General features: G+C 40.1%; 1 protein-coding gene across 1 annotated transcript in view; it reads left to right on the top strand.

The window, feature by feature from the left end:
• LOC144933142 (transmembrane protein 132D-like) overlaps positions 1–19,614 on the top strand; it is a 231,565-nt gene that overhangs the window by 44,239 nt on the left and 167,712 nt on the right. The window contains exon 3 of the mRNA XM_078857731.1: positions 7,776–7,884. Within this exon, the coding sequence (XP_078713857.1) occupies positions 7,776–7,884 (109 nt within the window). The remainder of the gene's footprint in view (positions 1–7,775; positions 7,885–19,614) is intronic.

Here is a 19,614-nt window from a genome sequence, read left to right as displayed (position 1 = left end):
CGTGTACGGTCCAGCTTTACTCCGAGATAGGTTGGAGTGGGGTCATGTCGCAGAGTGTTGCCACAGAAGATAACTTTTAGAGTGTGTTTTGTGCTCCTATTATCAAAATGAAATGCAATGACTGTTGTTTTGTGGGGATTTTACTTGAGCTTCGATTTCTGGAAATATTTCCCCATAGTTTTTAGGAATTGGTTCCAAGTGGATTTGATGTTGTTGAAAGTGGCTGCTTGCGTTGCCAAGGCAAGATCATCTGCATATACAAATGTGCGTGACCCAGTTGGTGGCACGTTGCTCGTATTGACATTGAAGAGCATTGGCATGAGTACTGAATCTTGTGGCAATCCATTGTTGAGGAACGAGATTTTTTGCCCATTTCGACACGCATTCGCCTATTGCTCAGCCTCACCCATATCAGGCATCTTGTTTTGAGGCAGGGGATGGTCTTTGTTAACTTCAACATCAACCCCTTGATTCCAGAATCTGTCGTAGGCTGATAACAAGTTCATAAAGGCTGCGCCGGTCTTGGAGTTCTTCTGGAATCCGGCCTGATGTGTGTGTAGTAAGGAGGTGAACACAACGGTGATAGCATTCCAGTGTTATGATGAATTTGACTCACCACTCTCTGTACAACCTCCTCATAGTGGTCCTAGTTCAGCTTTTACCAGGTTCCACCTTGGTAATTGTTTTTACGCAATCATGGGGATTTCGATGTCGATGTGGATGATGATGGGCCTATGTTGACATTGGGAGTATTTTTTCGGATGCGTGAAGTGTGCTCCCACTTTTATTTTTGGAAACGATGGTGAGGTCTGAGTTGTAGTTGCGTTGCCAGAGAGCAGAGTGGAAAGTTGCTTGCCACTTGGGATCGAAAACCAGGTGCAAATTTTCGGTGGACATCCAGTCAGTGGCTTTTAAAGTCACCAATGTATAGGGCTGTGTTTGGTGCACTTGGAAGTGCTGCCTTTGGCCATTTTGAATTAGGGGCTCTGTACACATTGGTTATCTGCAGCTCCCCTATCTTGATGCTAGTGGTGTAGGTGGCTTCTTTTTTAATTGGTGCTAAGGCGTATAACTCTGTGATGGTGTTCTTCACGTATTTGGCCAAGCCATTTTTCGGGTGGTAGTGGCTCGTCATGAGGTTATATCCATGGATGTGGAAGCTACTAGCATGTAGGGCATCCAAGACGTGGGTTTTCTGGAGCATTAGGACATCATAGTTACCTGTGTTCATTATGTTCACGGCATATTTGAACTTCGCGTGACTTGTCTTGTTGCTCTGGAGATTGGGAGATCGATGATCGATATTGGGTTGCCGCGTTGATGGCATTCGCCGTGATTTCTCACTGAACAGTAGGCTACGTGAAGACTACCATCTTCCACTACATTTACCAATTTAGATATTATGCGTAAATAGGCAATTGACAATGCATGTTGTGTGGTGACATAAACCATTTCTCTGTGCTCAACTCGATTGATATTGTTTCAAGAAAACACGCTGCATTTGAACCAGAAGAACCTGACTTACTGTACGTCTCTCACCATGAATTATTCCTACCTCTGTGCGGTAATGTATCTTGCACACATGTATCAGCCAATACAGTATATTGGGAGAATCAATATGGGAACAATGTGTATTATACCTATATCGTATTCAACACCAAATATAAATGCTGTTTGTACAAACGTAATGATTTGTAAGAATGTAAAGACCCGAGGATAAGCCTTAACTGGAGCAATACTATATGCATATGATGTCATGCGACGAAGTGGAAGGTATATTGTTTTAATTGTTTTCAATACAATACAACCAATGGTAACTATATTGAGTGAAAAGGCTTGACATGTGGGTCAAGCCTTACTCACATAAAAACATGATGTTACACAACCATTTATATGCCGTATGTACTGTTAAAGCATGGCAAATAAGAAAGCGTGTGAAGAGTCCTTTGCAGGTGAACATTTTCAGTTTGGGGAAAGGGGGGAGAGGAGTAAATGTTCATCGTTAATGTTAAAATAACATGGAAGCATTTAAGAATGTGATGCCTATCCATTATCTTGTCCTTGAAACCAAATTCAGTTACCGTTATTTTTCAGAATTTAAGAGACATTTAATGATTCACCCACCCACCTCCTCCCCACAAAGCAATTCAACGAATTATGTTGTGTACAGTACATGTATATACTTTTCAGCAATCTTTATCGCGAAAGCCTACGTGTTAAACCAATCTGAATAAAATTGAAGACGTATGCATCTGTTCTATGCATGCATTGTGATTTAAGAAGCTAGTTCAACGCATAGTATTTAGCATTCAAGAAGTGACACCGCGCTTGTAAGATTTATGGCGACCACAATCTGCACTGTGTATGGTTAAAACTCATCTGCAGCCTCTCACTCCAACTTTGAAATACATTCGCGCATGTTGCTTGTCAACAAGACAGGACACTGCTGCTGCCGCGGTGCAATTGTTTGCACACTGGACGTCCAATCCAGAAGGTCGCCGATGTCGTTGGATTCACCTAGCAGTTGCAACATTGGGCACGTTTCTAAAATTCCTCCACTCCCGGCCTCTGTTCAACTAGCAGTGTCAATGGTGTACAGCACAATTAATCTAGTCGATCGGCAGGTCTTGTGTGGTGGGGGGGGGTGTAAAAGAGTCGGTAATGCCACCTCTTCCAAGACATCTGGCCAACGCGGAAGAGTATACCAAAATACCCGATCGGGGAAGTCTCTAGAGCTTTTTCTCTCTAGCGGAAGCCCTTCCACCAGCAGTGGCGTGAGAAAGCAATTGCAGAGCTGCACCTTTACCAGAAACACATTGCAAATCAGCCTCTCCACCAATACACACACAACACGTATTGACTCAGCACATAAGCTCAATACATTTAATTATGTTAGAGAATATGCCTCGTTAAACGTTCGCATTAATATTAATGAAATGTATGGTACTCTAATTTAGACAAATTGACTGCGCTGTGGATAATGATTTACTAGGACTTGCAGTGCTTTGAGGATAAAATGGGGCAAACGCAGCGTGTGGTGATGGGGGATATTACACATTGCGTGTTGACACTATCTACTTTTGGGCACTGCATATTTTAAATATCCCTTTTGTTGAGCACAGCCCGAAAACACCAAGCTGCCAGCTGAAGTTGGCATAGATTGAGTTAATACAGAGTTTAAACTGCAGAAGATGTTTTGGAGATCCAACTAATTATATTTACCCGAGTTCTGTACTCGTTAACACCAACATTGTCATGGAAAGAGCATTGTTCGTGCCGAAAACAAGACTGGATACGGCTGACAGATAAATGTGGATGGCTGTAAGTGAAGATAAGAGTCAAGTTTGTTCAGAATATGAATAAATACCACATTAAAACATAAACCACAACAAATAAAGTCTGTTCTCCTATAGTTGCATTCATGAAGATCACCGCGTTATGGAAAAATCGCGTTATAATAAATAGTATATAATGTAGGGTACTGCACAGTCCGCGATAACACGTGAGATGCGTATGCACGCTGAACAAAGATTGATGCGCGTGGGTAGCATCTGGAAACATCGAGCAGCATCCTGCCCTGTGCGATGCAACGCCGAGGCAGCAGTACAACCACTTGTTCTGTTCCCGAATACATTAATCGCGTCATATCTAATTCGCATTATGAAAACAAGCGTTATAGGGGAACGAACTCACTTAGGAGAACGGATGGTATCATTGCAAAGAAATAATATAAAATAGGTGGGAAAATGCGTGACGAAATACACGGCAGGAATTCGCCAGTTAATGTCATAAAACCGCTTTGGAACACATCCTTAGAATTGTGTGAATTATATTTCCGTCAAAAACAGTTGAACTCCTAAGTGGCTAATGATAAAAAGCAGTGCCTTATGTTAAGCCTATATCTCGGCTTATTTAGTTTATTTCATTCTAGATTCAAAGATCGATACATTTCCCAAAACTTGCTTTGAAACGTTTAACACCTGTCAAACACACAAACATGCAATGAGCTGTCAGAATACGAAGACTATACACACATGCGCATTTTATGTACATACAATAACTAAATACAATATCATATTCTTATAGTGTGTCAAAAAACATTTGAATATCCGATCATCCAATCGTATTTATTTTAATCGTGAAGCAATATGAACAATTATAATTCATAACAAACACTATGAGTCATTATTTATTTGAAGCTTTCGTGACTGCAGGAATCCATACTCTTTGGTTATTTTGGTAAAGTCACGTAGATATAAAATTAATCGATCACGACGTTTCGATCGCAACACAAGCAACCGTCATCAGGTGTGAAACAAACACAGCAGGAGGACTGCTGACGTAGGAGAAAGAGCTGCTGCAACAAGAGGTTATAGAGGCTTTTGGTGGGCCCAACCCAAGGGTAAGTGGGCGGAGCTAGAGAAGAAATTTGTACGTAAATGTGAGAGATTAGCATGTCAATGTGAGACGGCTCCAGCAACCAGGAGTTGTGCCAATGAGAAGATTAGCATGTCAATGTCAGAGAACCGGGCAACAGGAACAAAAAACCCACAAGAGCAAGAGATACACATGGAGAGAGAAAGACACAGAGAGAGACACACACAAAGAGACACACAGAGAGACACACACAGAGAGAGAGAGAGACACACACAGAGGGACAACCCACAAACAGAGAGGTACATCCACATAGAGAGAGACACACACACAAAGACACACACAGAGACACACACAGAGAGACAACCACAGAGAGAGACACACACATAAAGAGACACAAGCACATAGAGAGAGACACAACCTAGAGAGATACAGGGAGAGATACACGTAGAGAGAGAGACCCACAGAGAGAGAGACACATGCGGAAACACACACAGAGACACAACACAGAGAGACACACAGAGAGAGACACACAGAGAGACAACCCCCACACAGAGAGAGACACCTACACACAGAGAGACACACAGAGAGAGCGAGAGACACACACACAGAGACACAAAGAGAGAGAGAAACACACATAGAGACACATAAACAGAGAGACAATACACAGAGAGAGACACACACACAGAGCCAACCACAGAGAGAGAGAGACACAGACATAGAGAGACACAAGCACATAGAGAGAGACACATAGAAAGACACAGAGAGAGAGAGAGAGACATACACCCAGAGAGACACACAGAGAGAGATACGCACATAGAGATACATACAGAGAGAAATACACACACATAGAGACAAACAAACAGAAAGAGACAATACACGGAAACATCACAGCCAGTTATAGTCTGTTAACAAACGAGAGTTCCCGCCACATCGAGGGGAAGGGGCAACGGTAGCTGTGTTATTCAGACACTTAGCCCGTTACTGTAAAACCATTTAACCTGGTGATGTACTCAGAGTCGGAAATAACAGCTGACATAGGCAGGTAGGATGGAAACATGACAGTCAGTTAAGACTTTACTTGGTTAATAACGTACCCATCTTCTCGGTTGAAGTTGTGTCTGTTTTATATATCTGGATGGCTTCATGAACAAATCTCTGATGATAGCCGGTGGGTTTGCAGAGTACCTTCGTTTTGGAAAAATCAATTTCGTGAGCCCACAGCGTTGAAACAATGATCAGCAACGGCAGAGGTATTGGTCCTTCCGTGTTTCAGATCTGCCTTATGTTCGCGAACACGGTCCGAGACATTTCGTTTCGTTTCCCCAATGTCACTGCTACCGCTGTCACAACTTAGTTTGTAGACACCAGGTTATTGCATGTCAGGAATCACATCCTTTACAGATGGGATCACATCACGGATTTTGTGTACTGTGTTGAACTGAACCTGGATCTGTGTTTGTTTAAGATTTTGGAAATATTTTTGGTAACCCCTGCTATGTATGGCAAGGTGATGGTTTTGATTGGGTCCTCCAATGGTTGTCTCCCCATGGCTGGGGAGACAGCTTTGCGGATTGTACAGTCAGAATATCCATTCATCTTGAGGGGTTGGTGTACGTGCTCCAGCTCGCTGGCTAGGTGGTGCTGGTCGGAGATGCAATGGGCCCTATGGTGTAGTGTTTTGATGAGGGAATTATTCTGGGCTGGATGGTGGTGGGAGTCAGGCTTTAGATGGGCATCTGTGTGGGTGGCTTTCCTGTAGACAGAATGTCCCAACGAACCATCAGGTATCTTCTCGATCAAAACATCTAGGAATGGTAACTTGCCATCCTTTTCCACTTCTATGGTGAATTTGATGCTGGGTGTATAGAATTGATGTGGTTGAAGAATTGGTTTAGTGCTGGCTGGCCATGTGGCCAGATGACGAACGTATCATCTACGTATCTCTTCCACAAGGAAGGACGTAGGGTGGATGTCTGAATGGCATCTATCTCAAATTTCTCTCTCTCTCTCTGTCTCTCTGTGTGTGTCTCTCTCTAGGTGGATGTCCTTCTCTGTGGGTTGTTCCTCTGTGTGCCTCTCTCTCTCTGTGTGTCTCTCTGTGTGTGTCTCTTTGTGTGTGTCTCTCTCTCTGTGTCTTTCTCTCTCCATGTGTATCTCTTGCTCTTGCGGGTCTTTTGTTCCTGTTGCCCGGCTCTCTGACATTGACATGCTAATCTTCTCATTGGCACAACCCCCCGGTTGCTGGAGCCGTCTCACATTGACATGCTAATCTCTTACATTTACGTACAAATTCCTTCTCTAGATCCGCCCACTTACCCTTGGGTTGGGCCCACCAAAAGCCTATATAACCTCTTGTTGCAGCAGCTCTTTCCCCTACGTCAGCAGTTTTCCTGCAGTGTTTGTTTCACCTGATGACGGTTGCTTGTGTTGCGATCGAAATGTCGTGATCTATTAATTTTCTATCTACATGACTTAACCGAAAGAACCAAAGAGTACTATAAGTCATATTTGTGTATTCGTAATTAGCATTGCCTGCACAGTATTCTAATTGTAATATAGGACCAGAGATTTAAACGTCTGATTTTTTTACAGCCCAATTAGAATATTCCGTGCCCTCCTACGAGTAAGTGCCCATATGCCATCCCACTGGCATCTAAACCGCGGGAATCCAGTGGGACAGTTGGTGCCCTACACAAGAGGTTGTGGTGGGAGGGTCTCTGTGTGGCGATACCGGCTGTGAGCTATTATGGTCTTCTGGGTACGACACAATTAAACGCTCCTCTCAAGATTCAAACTTCTCATCACCGATTGTGGTGAGTGGTAAATTCATTGGACGCACGTACACACACACACAGGTGCGCGCACACACACACACAGGTGCGCGCGCGCACAAACACACACACACACTCGCCCCGGCTTAATAAGTCTAATGACCAGCCCGATAAATGTATTAATAGGTGTGCTCTCTGCAATGAGAAACATCAGCAGCAGCTTCCACTATATGCCATTCCACGCCTCTTTAACAAATGCATCGCCAATTTGTAGAATAATGTGTGCAGGAACGGCTGTTAAATTCGATACAAAGTGGCCCCGCTCAGCGAAAGTAAACTGCAGCTGCCTGAAATCACACACGCCTCCCATTTGATACCCCGATCTGCACACACAGATGCGCTGCGATCCACACGCATTAACCACATGCGCTTGCTTATGCGCAAGTGCAGGAGAAGAGGCAGCCGCGTGGTCGGAGACACTGCAATGAAGGGGCTGCTGCCGCCACCGCCGCTGCTGCTGCTTTATGCAGGACTGCGGCTGCTGTCTCTTTCAGCACCCAGTGGTCGTTCAGTACACGTAATGCATTGAGTGGATTGTGTCCTCTCTTTCTGTGTTTGCCTCCGCAGCAAGAAAGCAAGCGGTCTGTGCGCAGGGAACTCATACTCGTCATAATGTCCCTCGCAAGAAGTAGGTTACAGTTTTCCATGGTGCTGAGCTGCATGCTTCTGTCAATGGGTAAGTGTGTCCGAATATGCTTTTTTTACGTAAGCATTTTATTGCAGTGTTTCAGTATTTATTGTAAAAAATATAGTATGCATACACACAGATGCCCTGTACGTGTGAGTTAATGAAGTCTTGAACTTTGATCAATGTAGATAACACCAAAAGGTATTTTTATTAACTCTGTTGAATAAATATGCATAAGTATTTTTATGGATTGTGGTTATATCCAATGGTGTACGAAAATGCTATAGGATAATGCACTGAAAATATAAACACCATTTCAACCTATAATTTCAAACATTGTATAGGTACAACCCTAAATTATACAACACTGTATGTGTATATATGATGTATAGCTGTAAATTTAATTTCATGATTATGTTTTGGGCTGGAGCAGTGGTGCAGTGGATTGTCCACTGTGCTATGAACTTGAGTTCAATTCGCAGCTCAAGCTAACATCATTGGCGAGTGACATCTGAACTGCTTCAGGGTAGACCTTCACCCACCTACACTGATCAGTGTGGTGAAGTATGGTCAGGTCTCACCCCAACACCGACATGGTGTGGGGAAGTCATCTCGAAACGGATTGAAAGAGGGATGTTTTTGTTGTTGCTTAAATATAATTTATTAGCTATCCTTGTCACGATAAAAAATTATTGTCTTATTAAAAAAAAAAACTAATACATTATATGGGGGCATGATACAGCTAATCTACCTGTTAAATATTTTTTGCAAGTATATTTGGCTTCGCTTAATTGTGACATGTAGGTTGTAACAATTTTTTGTAAGATACGTGATGACCCTGCATCCACCATTTATACCTGTACGCACGTTGCATAACATGTCATGTACTTTTGCGCTTGTGTATTATATATATATAACATGGGCCAAATATTTTAAGCAAATCCCACAGCAAATGAGTATTGATATACAGTAAGGCTTTTTCTACACAGACAAAATAATATCGTGACCATATAATTGTTAAACATTTTATATACAGCAAGGTATAATTCAAACAAGAAATGATTTTGCACTACGATGGCTTATTCCTTTGAGCTCGTTGCTCACACCTGTTTGGAAACCGAACATCGAATGTAAAATCACAGGTCTCCATTTATCTCCAAATGTTCTCCTTTTTATGGCAGTTGACATTTGCCCCCCCCCCCCACCTTTCTTCATCCTCCACAGACTGGTATTTTTTCCCCTTCCGATTATCTCTGCATTTGTTCCAGCTGCTGTATGATAAGAGGGCGCGTCATTATTTGGCAGAGGCATCACATCGCCGCCGCTAGTTATGGGTAACAATATGACGACGTGACTAATGTGAACATGCCCGAGCGATCGGGGGAGGGGTGGTGAGGGGGGCGGCAGCTCTCGAGATGTCCGAACCCGAGGACCCGACTTTGTCCAACCGCCACTCTCAACCTCCTCTGCAATCCCACCCTTACAGATTCCCCATGGATGCGCTACTGATTGTGTAGCAAAACAGAGGGGGGGGGGGGGAAATCCATGAATGCATCAGCAAGTGTCACTGTATATTAAAGACGAGCAGTGTGATCAATACTATATTGGCAATGTTGACAGATAATAACTTTCAAGTGACTTGAGATAGAATACATGTTTTTACATAATTTTTCACTCGCACATGTTCTTTGACAGAAACAACATGCCTTCAAATCTAATGCAGCTTTTCTAACTCTTACATACAAAAGGATAGTCGTGGTTGATGAATTGGGTTGTTTGGTGTTTGTGTGCTTAACACTGCCAAAAAGACATTGATAAATGTCTACTGACTATATATAATATATGCTTGATCAGTGTGGGGCACCACAATGGCGAGCTGTTAACTCCCTCACCTGGTATATAGGAGGACGTGGGTTCAATCCCAACCCTGACGCTTGTACATTAGGAGTTTGCATGTTCTCCCCGCGGTCACGTGGATTTTTCTCCGTGTCCTCTGGTTTTTCCCTCCACAATTCTAAACATCCATTTAGAGTATTTGGCTGCTATAAATTTCCATGTGATAAGCCACTTTCGTTGTGGCCCGGTCGCTTCTGAAAAATAACTATATACCTCAGTGGGCCTTACCTGGTAAAATCAAAACCAGTTGAAAGTAAAGGAGTTGCGTTTTTATTTATCTCATCTTTCAAATCTAAAATCACCAACCACATGTTTCAGTTTATTAAGAATAAATTGATCCAATCTTTGTGACACTTAAAACATTGCCTGTTTATAGTGTCATTTTATATTGTTATGGCATTCGTATAACCACAAAAGGTAATGGAAACTGTCAAATTCGCATTGTTTTACTGAATTTCATTTGCACGTATTCAGGAAAAGTATGCATTGCCTGTCGTGGGTTAATTAGTCATCTTTTGTCTGAATTAAAACCGAAGGACAATTTAAAAATGCATCCAATGCTTTATGTATGTATGTTGAACTTCTTTCGTATCGTACGTAGCCAACTTTGCTCACTGGAGGTGCAGGGGACGGACAGCAAACTTAACACAAAGCAGTTCTCAGGAAATTAGTGTTAAACAAAATATATAGAGCTCTAAAGTGCTCTAGCACACTTATGTATTACAATTATAACAAAATAATACTCATCAGTCAACGCACAGGAGCCTAAATGAAAATTGTAAAGGCACTTTTTGTTCTCGCTTTCAAACTCATTTTTCTATTGGCTTCTTATATTCTGGCTCAACCAAAACTTGACCATTGCACTCATCTCACTTTTGACATAATCAACGCAAATTATTTACAAACCAATTTAAACAATGAGCAGGGAACGCATGAAGGCATAGTTTTCTTAAATGTACTCTAAATATAGTAATCAATGTCCTTCTGCTGTACTCCTCTCTCATGGCAGGTTTTCTCTCCATCTGATTCATTTGAACCTCATGGTCACCTTTGACCCTATCGACCACTCCATCCACTTTGAATGCCCGCATGACTACGATGACTTTGTTGTTAATATGTCTGGTACTCTTTCCTGCTTCCATTAATACCAGTCACCCTGCTCCTTCAATGTCTCAATAAGAGGGGTGTCCTGTTCTCAGAAACCCATTTTACGACAAAGCCCAATAATTGTTCCGACCCTTTATGTCCTCCTCCCTAAGAAAATAGTTACCATTTTCAACATTGACTACCGTTTCTACGTAAATGACACCCAAATGTGCATCGCCTGATTCCACCTCACTGACAATGTATAAAACACGAGGTCCTACTTATTGGCAAAAAGTCCCATTATTGGATTTCTGAAATCTGATATTGAGCTGGTGAAGAATGTCTATACCATACCTATATGCCATCCTTCATACAGAGCTCTCTCAACTCTGCAGGATTTTCTATCTCTACTTGTGTGATATCTCTGTTTTTGCTGCATCATGTCTTGACTAGTCTAATGCTGTCTTCTACAGCCACCAAAAATCCCTGATCCATACAATGCTGCTTCCAGACTGATTTTCTCTCAAAAACACAGTTTGCTACAATAGCTCCCAATTTCCCTTCAATATTTTCTTTCACTTTTTGACGATCCGAATTAGTCCTGCTCCAGGCCTACGTCTCTTGATTCATAATCCACTAATCACCGTCTCGTAGCATGTCATTTTGGCAAAATCCACAGTTAACCTCCCATGTGAGACGTTTGCTCCTTCTCCTCAGTTGTTCCTAACATCCAGTATTTACTCCCCATAGTTGCCATCATTGCTGACTCTCGCCTCTTTAAACCCAGACTGAAGACCTCCATTTTCTTCCATACATTTGACTTGTGACCTTTTTATTAACACCCCCGCCCCATTTGCCCCACCTCTCCACATCCTCCTCTCTCAAGTTTTCTCACACTCATCACCCTATATTCCAGTATGTAGTGTTTAGAGATTGTTACATTTCCTCTTGATAACTGAAAATTGTATTTACATGCACAGCCACATTCTACTCAAATCTTGGCACGTGCTTTCTATTCTCCTGCCAATATTAATAGCTAAGTGTTAATTTATTCTAATTTATAAATTGTGTTTCTTGTAACAATATATAGAGTTATATTTTGAGAGAAAAATACTCTGCATTATTAGACTACACCTGCCCATTAATTCACGATGACTATCGGGCATTCGCCCCCATCCATACCATACATTGTCCAAATTCAAGGCCATAATTAGATATTTTTGTGCAAAATTATTATTGTTTTATTTTTCTAAATATCGTTGCTGTTATTTGGTTTGTCTTCCGTCGTGTTAATTCCATTTGTCAAAATGTAACATCTGATAATTACGTAATTACCTTAATACACAATTGTTTCATAGATGCATACTTAAATGTGAGAAGTATTTTAATTGACTTATCGATGAATAGTTACGTGCCTGGAACACATGCAATAATGAGGGGTTTTTTTTCCCATGATTAAAAAACAAAGTGTTTAAAATCGAAGGAAAACAGCATCATGACCATGAATGCACAGTTATATTTCAAAATAAATAGCTTTCAGATCTCTGTTTTGCATATAAATTATGTGCAATGGATTACGAACCATTACACAATGAAATATGAACTGTAATATTTGACAGATGCTTAAACATATTGACCTCTGTCAAATTCTGTCTCAAACTATGATCCATATTTTATGCCGATTTGCTGCACAGTACTTATAAAATTGGATTTTCCAGAAAGATAGTTGTTTGATAATTGGCATAAGCCCTCAGATATAATTGAATTGTAACAAACAAGGTCCTCACAAATCAAAATTATCATCATTATTATTTACCCGAGTTTTAATTTTATATACCCTCAGCTTTTTATACACATATCCTAAATGATCACTTTCCATTACTGTTCTATTACATTTTTGCCAGCCACGTTGTTTTTAGTTATTCACTTCCTCGGCTACTCCTTCCCAGGGCAGCATCACTACAAAGCTTTTACTTACATGTTGTATTGCAATATTTTTAACAATGATAATGATAATAATAAGAATATATTTGAGGGACAATCTGAGGCTAAAGATAACACTGAAAAATAAAATGATGCACTGTCAAACATGTTGTCGGAAACAATCCTGACATTGGCAAAGAGAATAAAACATATACCAAAAAAAAAAGAATAAAACATTTTTAAAGACAAGTATGTGTAAAGAAGTAGTTTGTCAGCTGCTGCACTTTTGTTGGGATACCAAAGTTAAACTTCCCTTCCCCAAGTGTATATTGTTAGTCCCTGAGGTCCCAAAAGCCACTTTGGCTATTTTTTTCTCTTCAGATAAAAAAATCTCTTCAGATAAAAAAATCCATTCCACTGCATGGCAGTCCTGCACTAGAATTTCTTGTGTTCTTAATTGGCTTCAGAAAAAGAATAGGTCCCTTTTTATCACATGTTTACGTGTTGTACCGTTATGACATTTTAATATTTTTCAAATTGCATCTTCAAAAGATAGTCTGTGGAAAGTGGATTTATATTTGATGGTTCTCCGTCAAACTTTAAATGCCAATATATAATGGATTACAATAATTAATAAATGTTTTAACTTGTTCCTAAGCCCATTTTATATGTCAGCTCTGCATATTCGAATGTATTTAAGTGATATAAGGATGGTGCACTATGAAGAGTAAGCTATTCAGTATGTATTTATATTGCACGCAAGCTGTTAATTAGTGGCTGTGCTATTATACAATCTGAGCGGTATAACTTATGATAAAAAAAATGGCCATGAAAATTAGGTGAATAGGATTTTGGGACAAATTAAAATCATGTAAAATACATGAAGGGTTTCGATAAAATTCAACCAGTCCAAGTAAGCTGTGAAAGTGAACTCCATAAATCATGTATATTATTACAATTATTTGGCTCTCAGTGTGTGCTGATTTATTTTTTCTTGACAAACGGCATATTTGGTATGACAAACTGCACGTAGAGTATGAATGAACATCACTCGTGATTGAATGTTTGGATATTATTAATATTACTGAATGGTTAAATTCAAGAAAAAAATTAAGGTAGTGGATTTCATGGCATTTATATATATAGGCCCCTATGCTCTACTCGCACAAAAATAGAGCCACGTGCCATCTGCATCGACATTATTAGGGATCCTCAGGGGGCGTTAAGCATTACACGATTAATTTGTCGAGGCTCTCTGCTCATGTGAAGCTGGAATGGATAACATTCTGTAACATGTGGCCTAAAACCTCCATAACCTAACCATCGCCAGTGATGCCCATGGCTATTGGCAGAGTTTTGCATCAATCGGAGCACAACCACTTAAGCTGCCATGTCACCAGTTGCACAGCCCACTGTGGGTATCGGGCATTTATTGATCCATTGATCAAAATGTATCATCGATACACCCATCACATTCCATCTAAGAATTAATAATTCATGACGCATGCAAATTCTATGCATAGTACATGTTAGGGATACTGTCGTGGTGTCATGATTAGCATATTGGAATTTTAATTCAGAGGCCCTAGTTTCAAATTGATATCCCCGTGCGATAGTTGAATCATTGGGCAAGTTTACGACCCCCCCCCCCCCCACCCCGGTTCTGTCTACCCAGCAGTATCATTTTTAACACAATAGTTAGCCATTTAGCAGGTCTTGTGTGTTGCTGTAAAGTGTGGGTACTCCCACCTCTTACAGGTTGTCTGGCCAATATGGAAGAATAGACAAAAACTACCCTCTCATAGTGGGAGCTCCCCAGAAAGCTCCATCTGTTCGAGAGAGAGCGCTCCCTCTAGTGGAGGCCCTTCCATCGGTAGCGGCGTAAGGAACACAATTGCAAGGCTCCAACTTTACCTTTTACACTGTGGAAATGTTCCTGCAGGCCAAATGGGACAATGAGACGCAACACATGTGGGAGGCCATATGAGACAGACAATACAAACGAGACAGGACAAGCATAACAAGTAAACCCGTAAAAACAAAGTTTTTCACTATAAATCCGTTATATGTGTGGCGGCTAGAGTCTTCTCGTCCTCTGGCTTGAGATGGCTGCCACCTATGGGTCAGATGATTGTCTGCCAGTATTAAGCAATTGGTAATTAAATATTTAATTTGTTTTCCCTAAACAGTGTAAAATTTAGGAAAAATTTTTTCACGAAAATTAATTGTCACACACAACGAGTCTGTGTGGAAAATGTCAGCTCGATTGGATCACGGGAAGTGGGTTAAAAAACGAGCGAAAGATTTGCACGGTCCTAAGCAAGCAAGCGAACTTAATATAAAGGATTTAAAAATATATTCGCCTGTGGAGGACGCGGGGATCGATCCCGCGACCTTTGGCATGGGAAGCGAGGGCGCTACCAACTGCGCTACTCCGCCACGGCCTGTGGAGGGGTTACGCTCTGGGCTCCTACACTGTGACGTTCAGCCAAAGCCATGAATGAGTTGTATTTGAATAAATGTAAAATATTTTTTTTTGCCTAAAAAGTGTAAAAATTTTAAAAAAATTTTTAACGAACATTAATTGTCTCGCACAACGACTCTGTGTGGAAAATGTCAGCTCGATTGGATCACGGGAAGTGGGTTAAAAAACGAGCGAAAGATTTGCACGGTCCTAAGCAAGCACGCAAGCAAGCAAGCAAGCGAACATAATATAAAGGATTTAAAATAAGTATAACCCGTAAAAACAAAGTTTTTCACTATAAATCCTTTATATGCGTGGCAGCGAACTTAATATAAAGGATTTAAAAATATATTCGCTTGTGGAGGACGCGGGGATCGATCCCACGACCTTTGGCATGGGAAGCGAGGGTGCTACCAACTGCGCTACTCCGCCACGGCCTGTGGAGGGGTTACGCTCTGGGCTCTTACACTCTGACGTTCAGTCAAAGCCATGAATGCGTTCTATTTGAATATATGTAAAATAAAAAAATTTTGCCTAAAAAGTGTAAAATTTTGGGAATTTTTTTTCACGAACAATAATTGTCTGGCACAACGAGTCTGTGTGGAAAATGTCAGCTCGATTGGATCACGGGAAGTGGGTTAAAAAACGACCGAAAGATTTGCACGGTCCTAAGCAAGCACGCAAGCAAGCAAGCAAGCACGCGAACTTAATATAAAGGATTTAAAAAAAGAAAAATGTTTCTTGAAATGAATGGTGGCCCTGTATCATGACAATTCATCAAACCGCTGGGGGATGGTGAATAATAATCATGACATGCCTCGTGGCTATGTTGCTACCCAACTTCCCCATGCCTTGGGTCCAACGGACAAATAATGAGCCCATGGGTTTTTGTCACACAGCAGGGTTGTAAATGTTCACGTGTTCACATTTTTCTCTTCCTTTGCTTTTGGAGCTCTTTCAAATGATGTTTTACCTAAATCGCCAGATGCACAATCGCACAGATGGTCTGTAACATCGCGGTCGGTGCCACTCGCCAGTTACTGCACAAATCGAGGTTCACTGCCACATAACTGTGATGACATAGGCCACTGTCGGGCCATATACATTTATTACATTTTAAATTAATATAGACAATTCTGTATTTATATCGGTATCAATCGATTTGCTTTGAGAAGAGTAATCTGTAAAACACTCTATGCTGAACTAATGTTGGCTTTTCTTTGAATTTGCATACACTATGTGTGTGTAGTAATCATTTACTGTTGAGATGAGTGGCAGGATTTCAAAGTCAGATTTTACTATCATGAATTGCATTTTTTCCCAATATTAGTAAATTGTCAAACAACATCATTATCATGTTTTGTCTTCATAATCATCTTCATACATCATCATCATCCATGAACTTCATCATCTTAATAAATCTTCATAACTTTTATCAACTTAATAAACATCCATAAATTTGCATTATTTTGTTTCAAGTATAGAATGACATTGTACCTTGAAATATAGGTTTAAGAAGCTGTGTTTCACTCATGGACAGAACTGTCAGGCTTATAGTAAAACTTAAGGTTGTATGACCACGGGACATTTTATAATTGTAATACCTCCATGGATTATATAATCTGTGAAGTGGGGTTAAAGCTTACACTTATACATACAAAAGGAGCCATAATACAGATCTCCTTTTCTGTAGCATATTTTGTGTACTTATAGACAGTCAATTAAAGGGATAAGAAAAATGTATTGTGCAGCCTTTGATGGAAATTAAAAACATTAGTATAAATATTTGCAAGTCACAGGTTGGGAATTACTGCTCTCAAGATTTCACGAATTCTGACTTTTCAGAGTTGTGATTCGATTCAAAGAACTGAGTTGTTTTTTTATTTAATATTTTTTTTCCGAGTTCTGTCTAAAAATATGCAGTGTCTGTTGCATTCGCCTAAATGTACAGGGTGTTTAACATTGATGGACCTAATTTCAAAGCAGCATATTTCACGATGGCAACATGTTACAATTACACAAAAAAGTTACAAACGGTTTAATGAGTTATCAAGTTTTACTAACCATTTTATAAATGCTCTATGTGTCCTCCACCTGCTTTACGGATAACATCGAGACGATAGTTGAATTAGTCCTAAACGCCTTTCAAAGTGTCTTCTTCCACTGAAGTCACCGCTGCGTGATTCTGTTTTTGAGGTCATCCAGATTAGTTGCTAATGGTGGCACAAAAACACGGTGTTTGACGTATCCCGACAAAAAAAAGTCGCAGGGTGTCATATCTGGGGATCTTGGCGGCCAAGAGTGTAGCGCCAAGTCTTGGGGTACCGTGAGACATATCCAACGTTGACGCAGTTTGTCTTGCGAATGACTGAGGCTAGGGGCTGTTTGTGTGCTGGGAGAGGCATCTAGTGGTAATCATTTGAAACTCTATACCCCGCCCTCTCAAGTGGTAAGAGTTTCATTCATGGGCGGTTTGTGATTGCAGAGATATAGCGATTTCAAATTGGGTCCATCTTTCTAAACACCCTGTATAATTTGCATATAATTTTCATCTAATTTCCACTGAGGGTGAGTTATTCTTAGATGCACCATTTGATGCATGTGTCGATGCAGTAACAATAGGTTTTAATCAATGAATCAATGCATCATTCCAGATTGCTAAAAACTAACAAAAATATTGAATAAACTTGTCAGATCTTAAGCAATGTGTCAAGGTGTATGTGATTTAAAGATGATTACTTCATATAAATATGGTAAAAAATGTTTAAACATTTCATTTATAATAATCGTTGAGTTTACATATCTGATGTGTGTACGTGATTCGAATGTGTGGGGTGTGTTATGTCGTCTGTTCTTGCTATAGTTCGCATCTGTTACATCTTGAATTTAGAAGTGATCAGATCTGAGATTTTCTAAGATCACATCCCTGTGCAAGAAATGTGTATCCAAGTCGGTTGATCGGAATCCGCTGAATAATAATGTATTACACAAAACCGGAATATAATAATGAAATAATAGTGATGGAATTATATATAGTTAAAATGTATTATTATTCTCACAATATATGCACTGCATTGTTGAGATAATAGCCGACTTTACAATTCATGTTTGATTACAGTTTTATACCACGATAGAAGCAACAGAATAATACCGCGACAGACGCACCAATAAATGATTTTATGTATTCGCCCTACTGTAGATTCTGATACACTGTATATTGACACCACTGATTTTTATAGATTCACAGACACAAAAATGAATCTATTCATAATGCGATTTGTGACCTTATATTCATGACACATTTTATTATTATAGAGGCAGTAAATTGTTACATCCCTGATAGTTATGAATCCATAGTACTGTCAGATTCCAATCGATGCACAACCAGTCCGATTACATGATACAAGCTGATCATAAACTTCTAATATTTGCAGGTGCACTTTTACGAGGATGTGCATGATCCAAGTAGCTGCTCTAAATGTTATTTTAACATCTAAGGAATAGTAAAGCCAGGAAATGCACCTTCAACTACTTTAGCTTGACATACTAATTCGATCTCATGTTTCCTCTACTATTGTATGACACACATACTTCGGCAATGCAGGACACTTAACAGTTGTGATATGTTGGATATTTGGTTATTAATATCGACCAATATGTAAATAGCATAGGCCTAACTGCTTTTAACATCTTCCACAGACTGTATAGCACCTTTCATGTGCTGCGTAGAAGGGGTATTGCCCAAAACGTCTCCTATTATATATGTTTACTTTTTAAAACCACAGTTTTATTGACAAGTGATTTTATTGTTAGCATTTCTGTACCACTGCCAATGCAGCATCATCCCCGATTAGCGCTGTTGGCTCCATACGGTGCGAATGAAGTTAAACATACGTACCTAAGTTGTTTCATATAGCACAATCGATTTATTTTCCATGCTTATAAAATGTTGTGGTGACATCAATGTATGAATTAGTCTTTACTTCCGAATGAATGGCTCATTATCAACATAGATACACCTTTAAAAAAACAATTTGCCTGGTATCATTTAATATTTTATCATACAGTGAGGGAAAAAAGTATTTGATCCCATGTTGATTTTGTACGTTTGCCCACTGACAAAGAAATGATCAGTCTATAATTTAATGGTAGGTTTATTTGAACAGTGAGAGACAGAATAACAACAACAAAATCCAGAAAAACGCATGTCAAAAATCTTATGAATTGATTTGCATTTTAATGAGGGAAATAAGTATTTGACCCCTCTGCAAAACATGACTTAGTACTTGGTGGCAAAACCCTTGTTGGCAATCACAGAGGTCAGACGTTTCTTGTAGTTGGTCACCAGGTTTGCACACATCTCAGGAGGGATTTTGTCCCACTCCTCTTTGCAGATCTTCTCCAAGTCA

This window comes from Lampetra fluviatilis, chromosome 6 (assembly GCF_964198595.1).
Source record: "Lampetra fluviatilis chromosome 6, kcLamFluv1.1, whole genome shotgun sequence".
NCBI classification, from domain to species: Eukaryota; Metazoa; Chordata; class Hyperoartia; order Petromyzontiformes; family Petromyzontidae; genus Lampetra; species Lampetra fluviatilis.
This window is presented reverse-complemented; position numbering and strand designations above follow the sequence as displayed.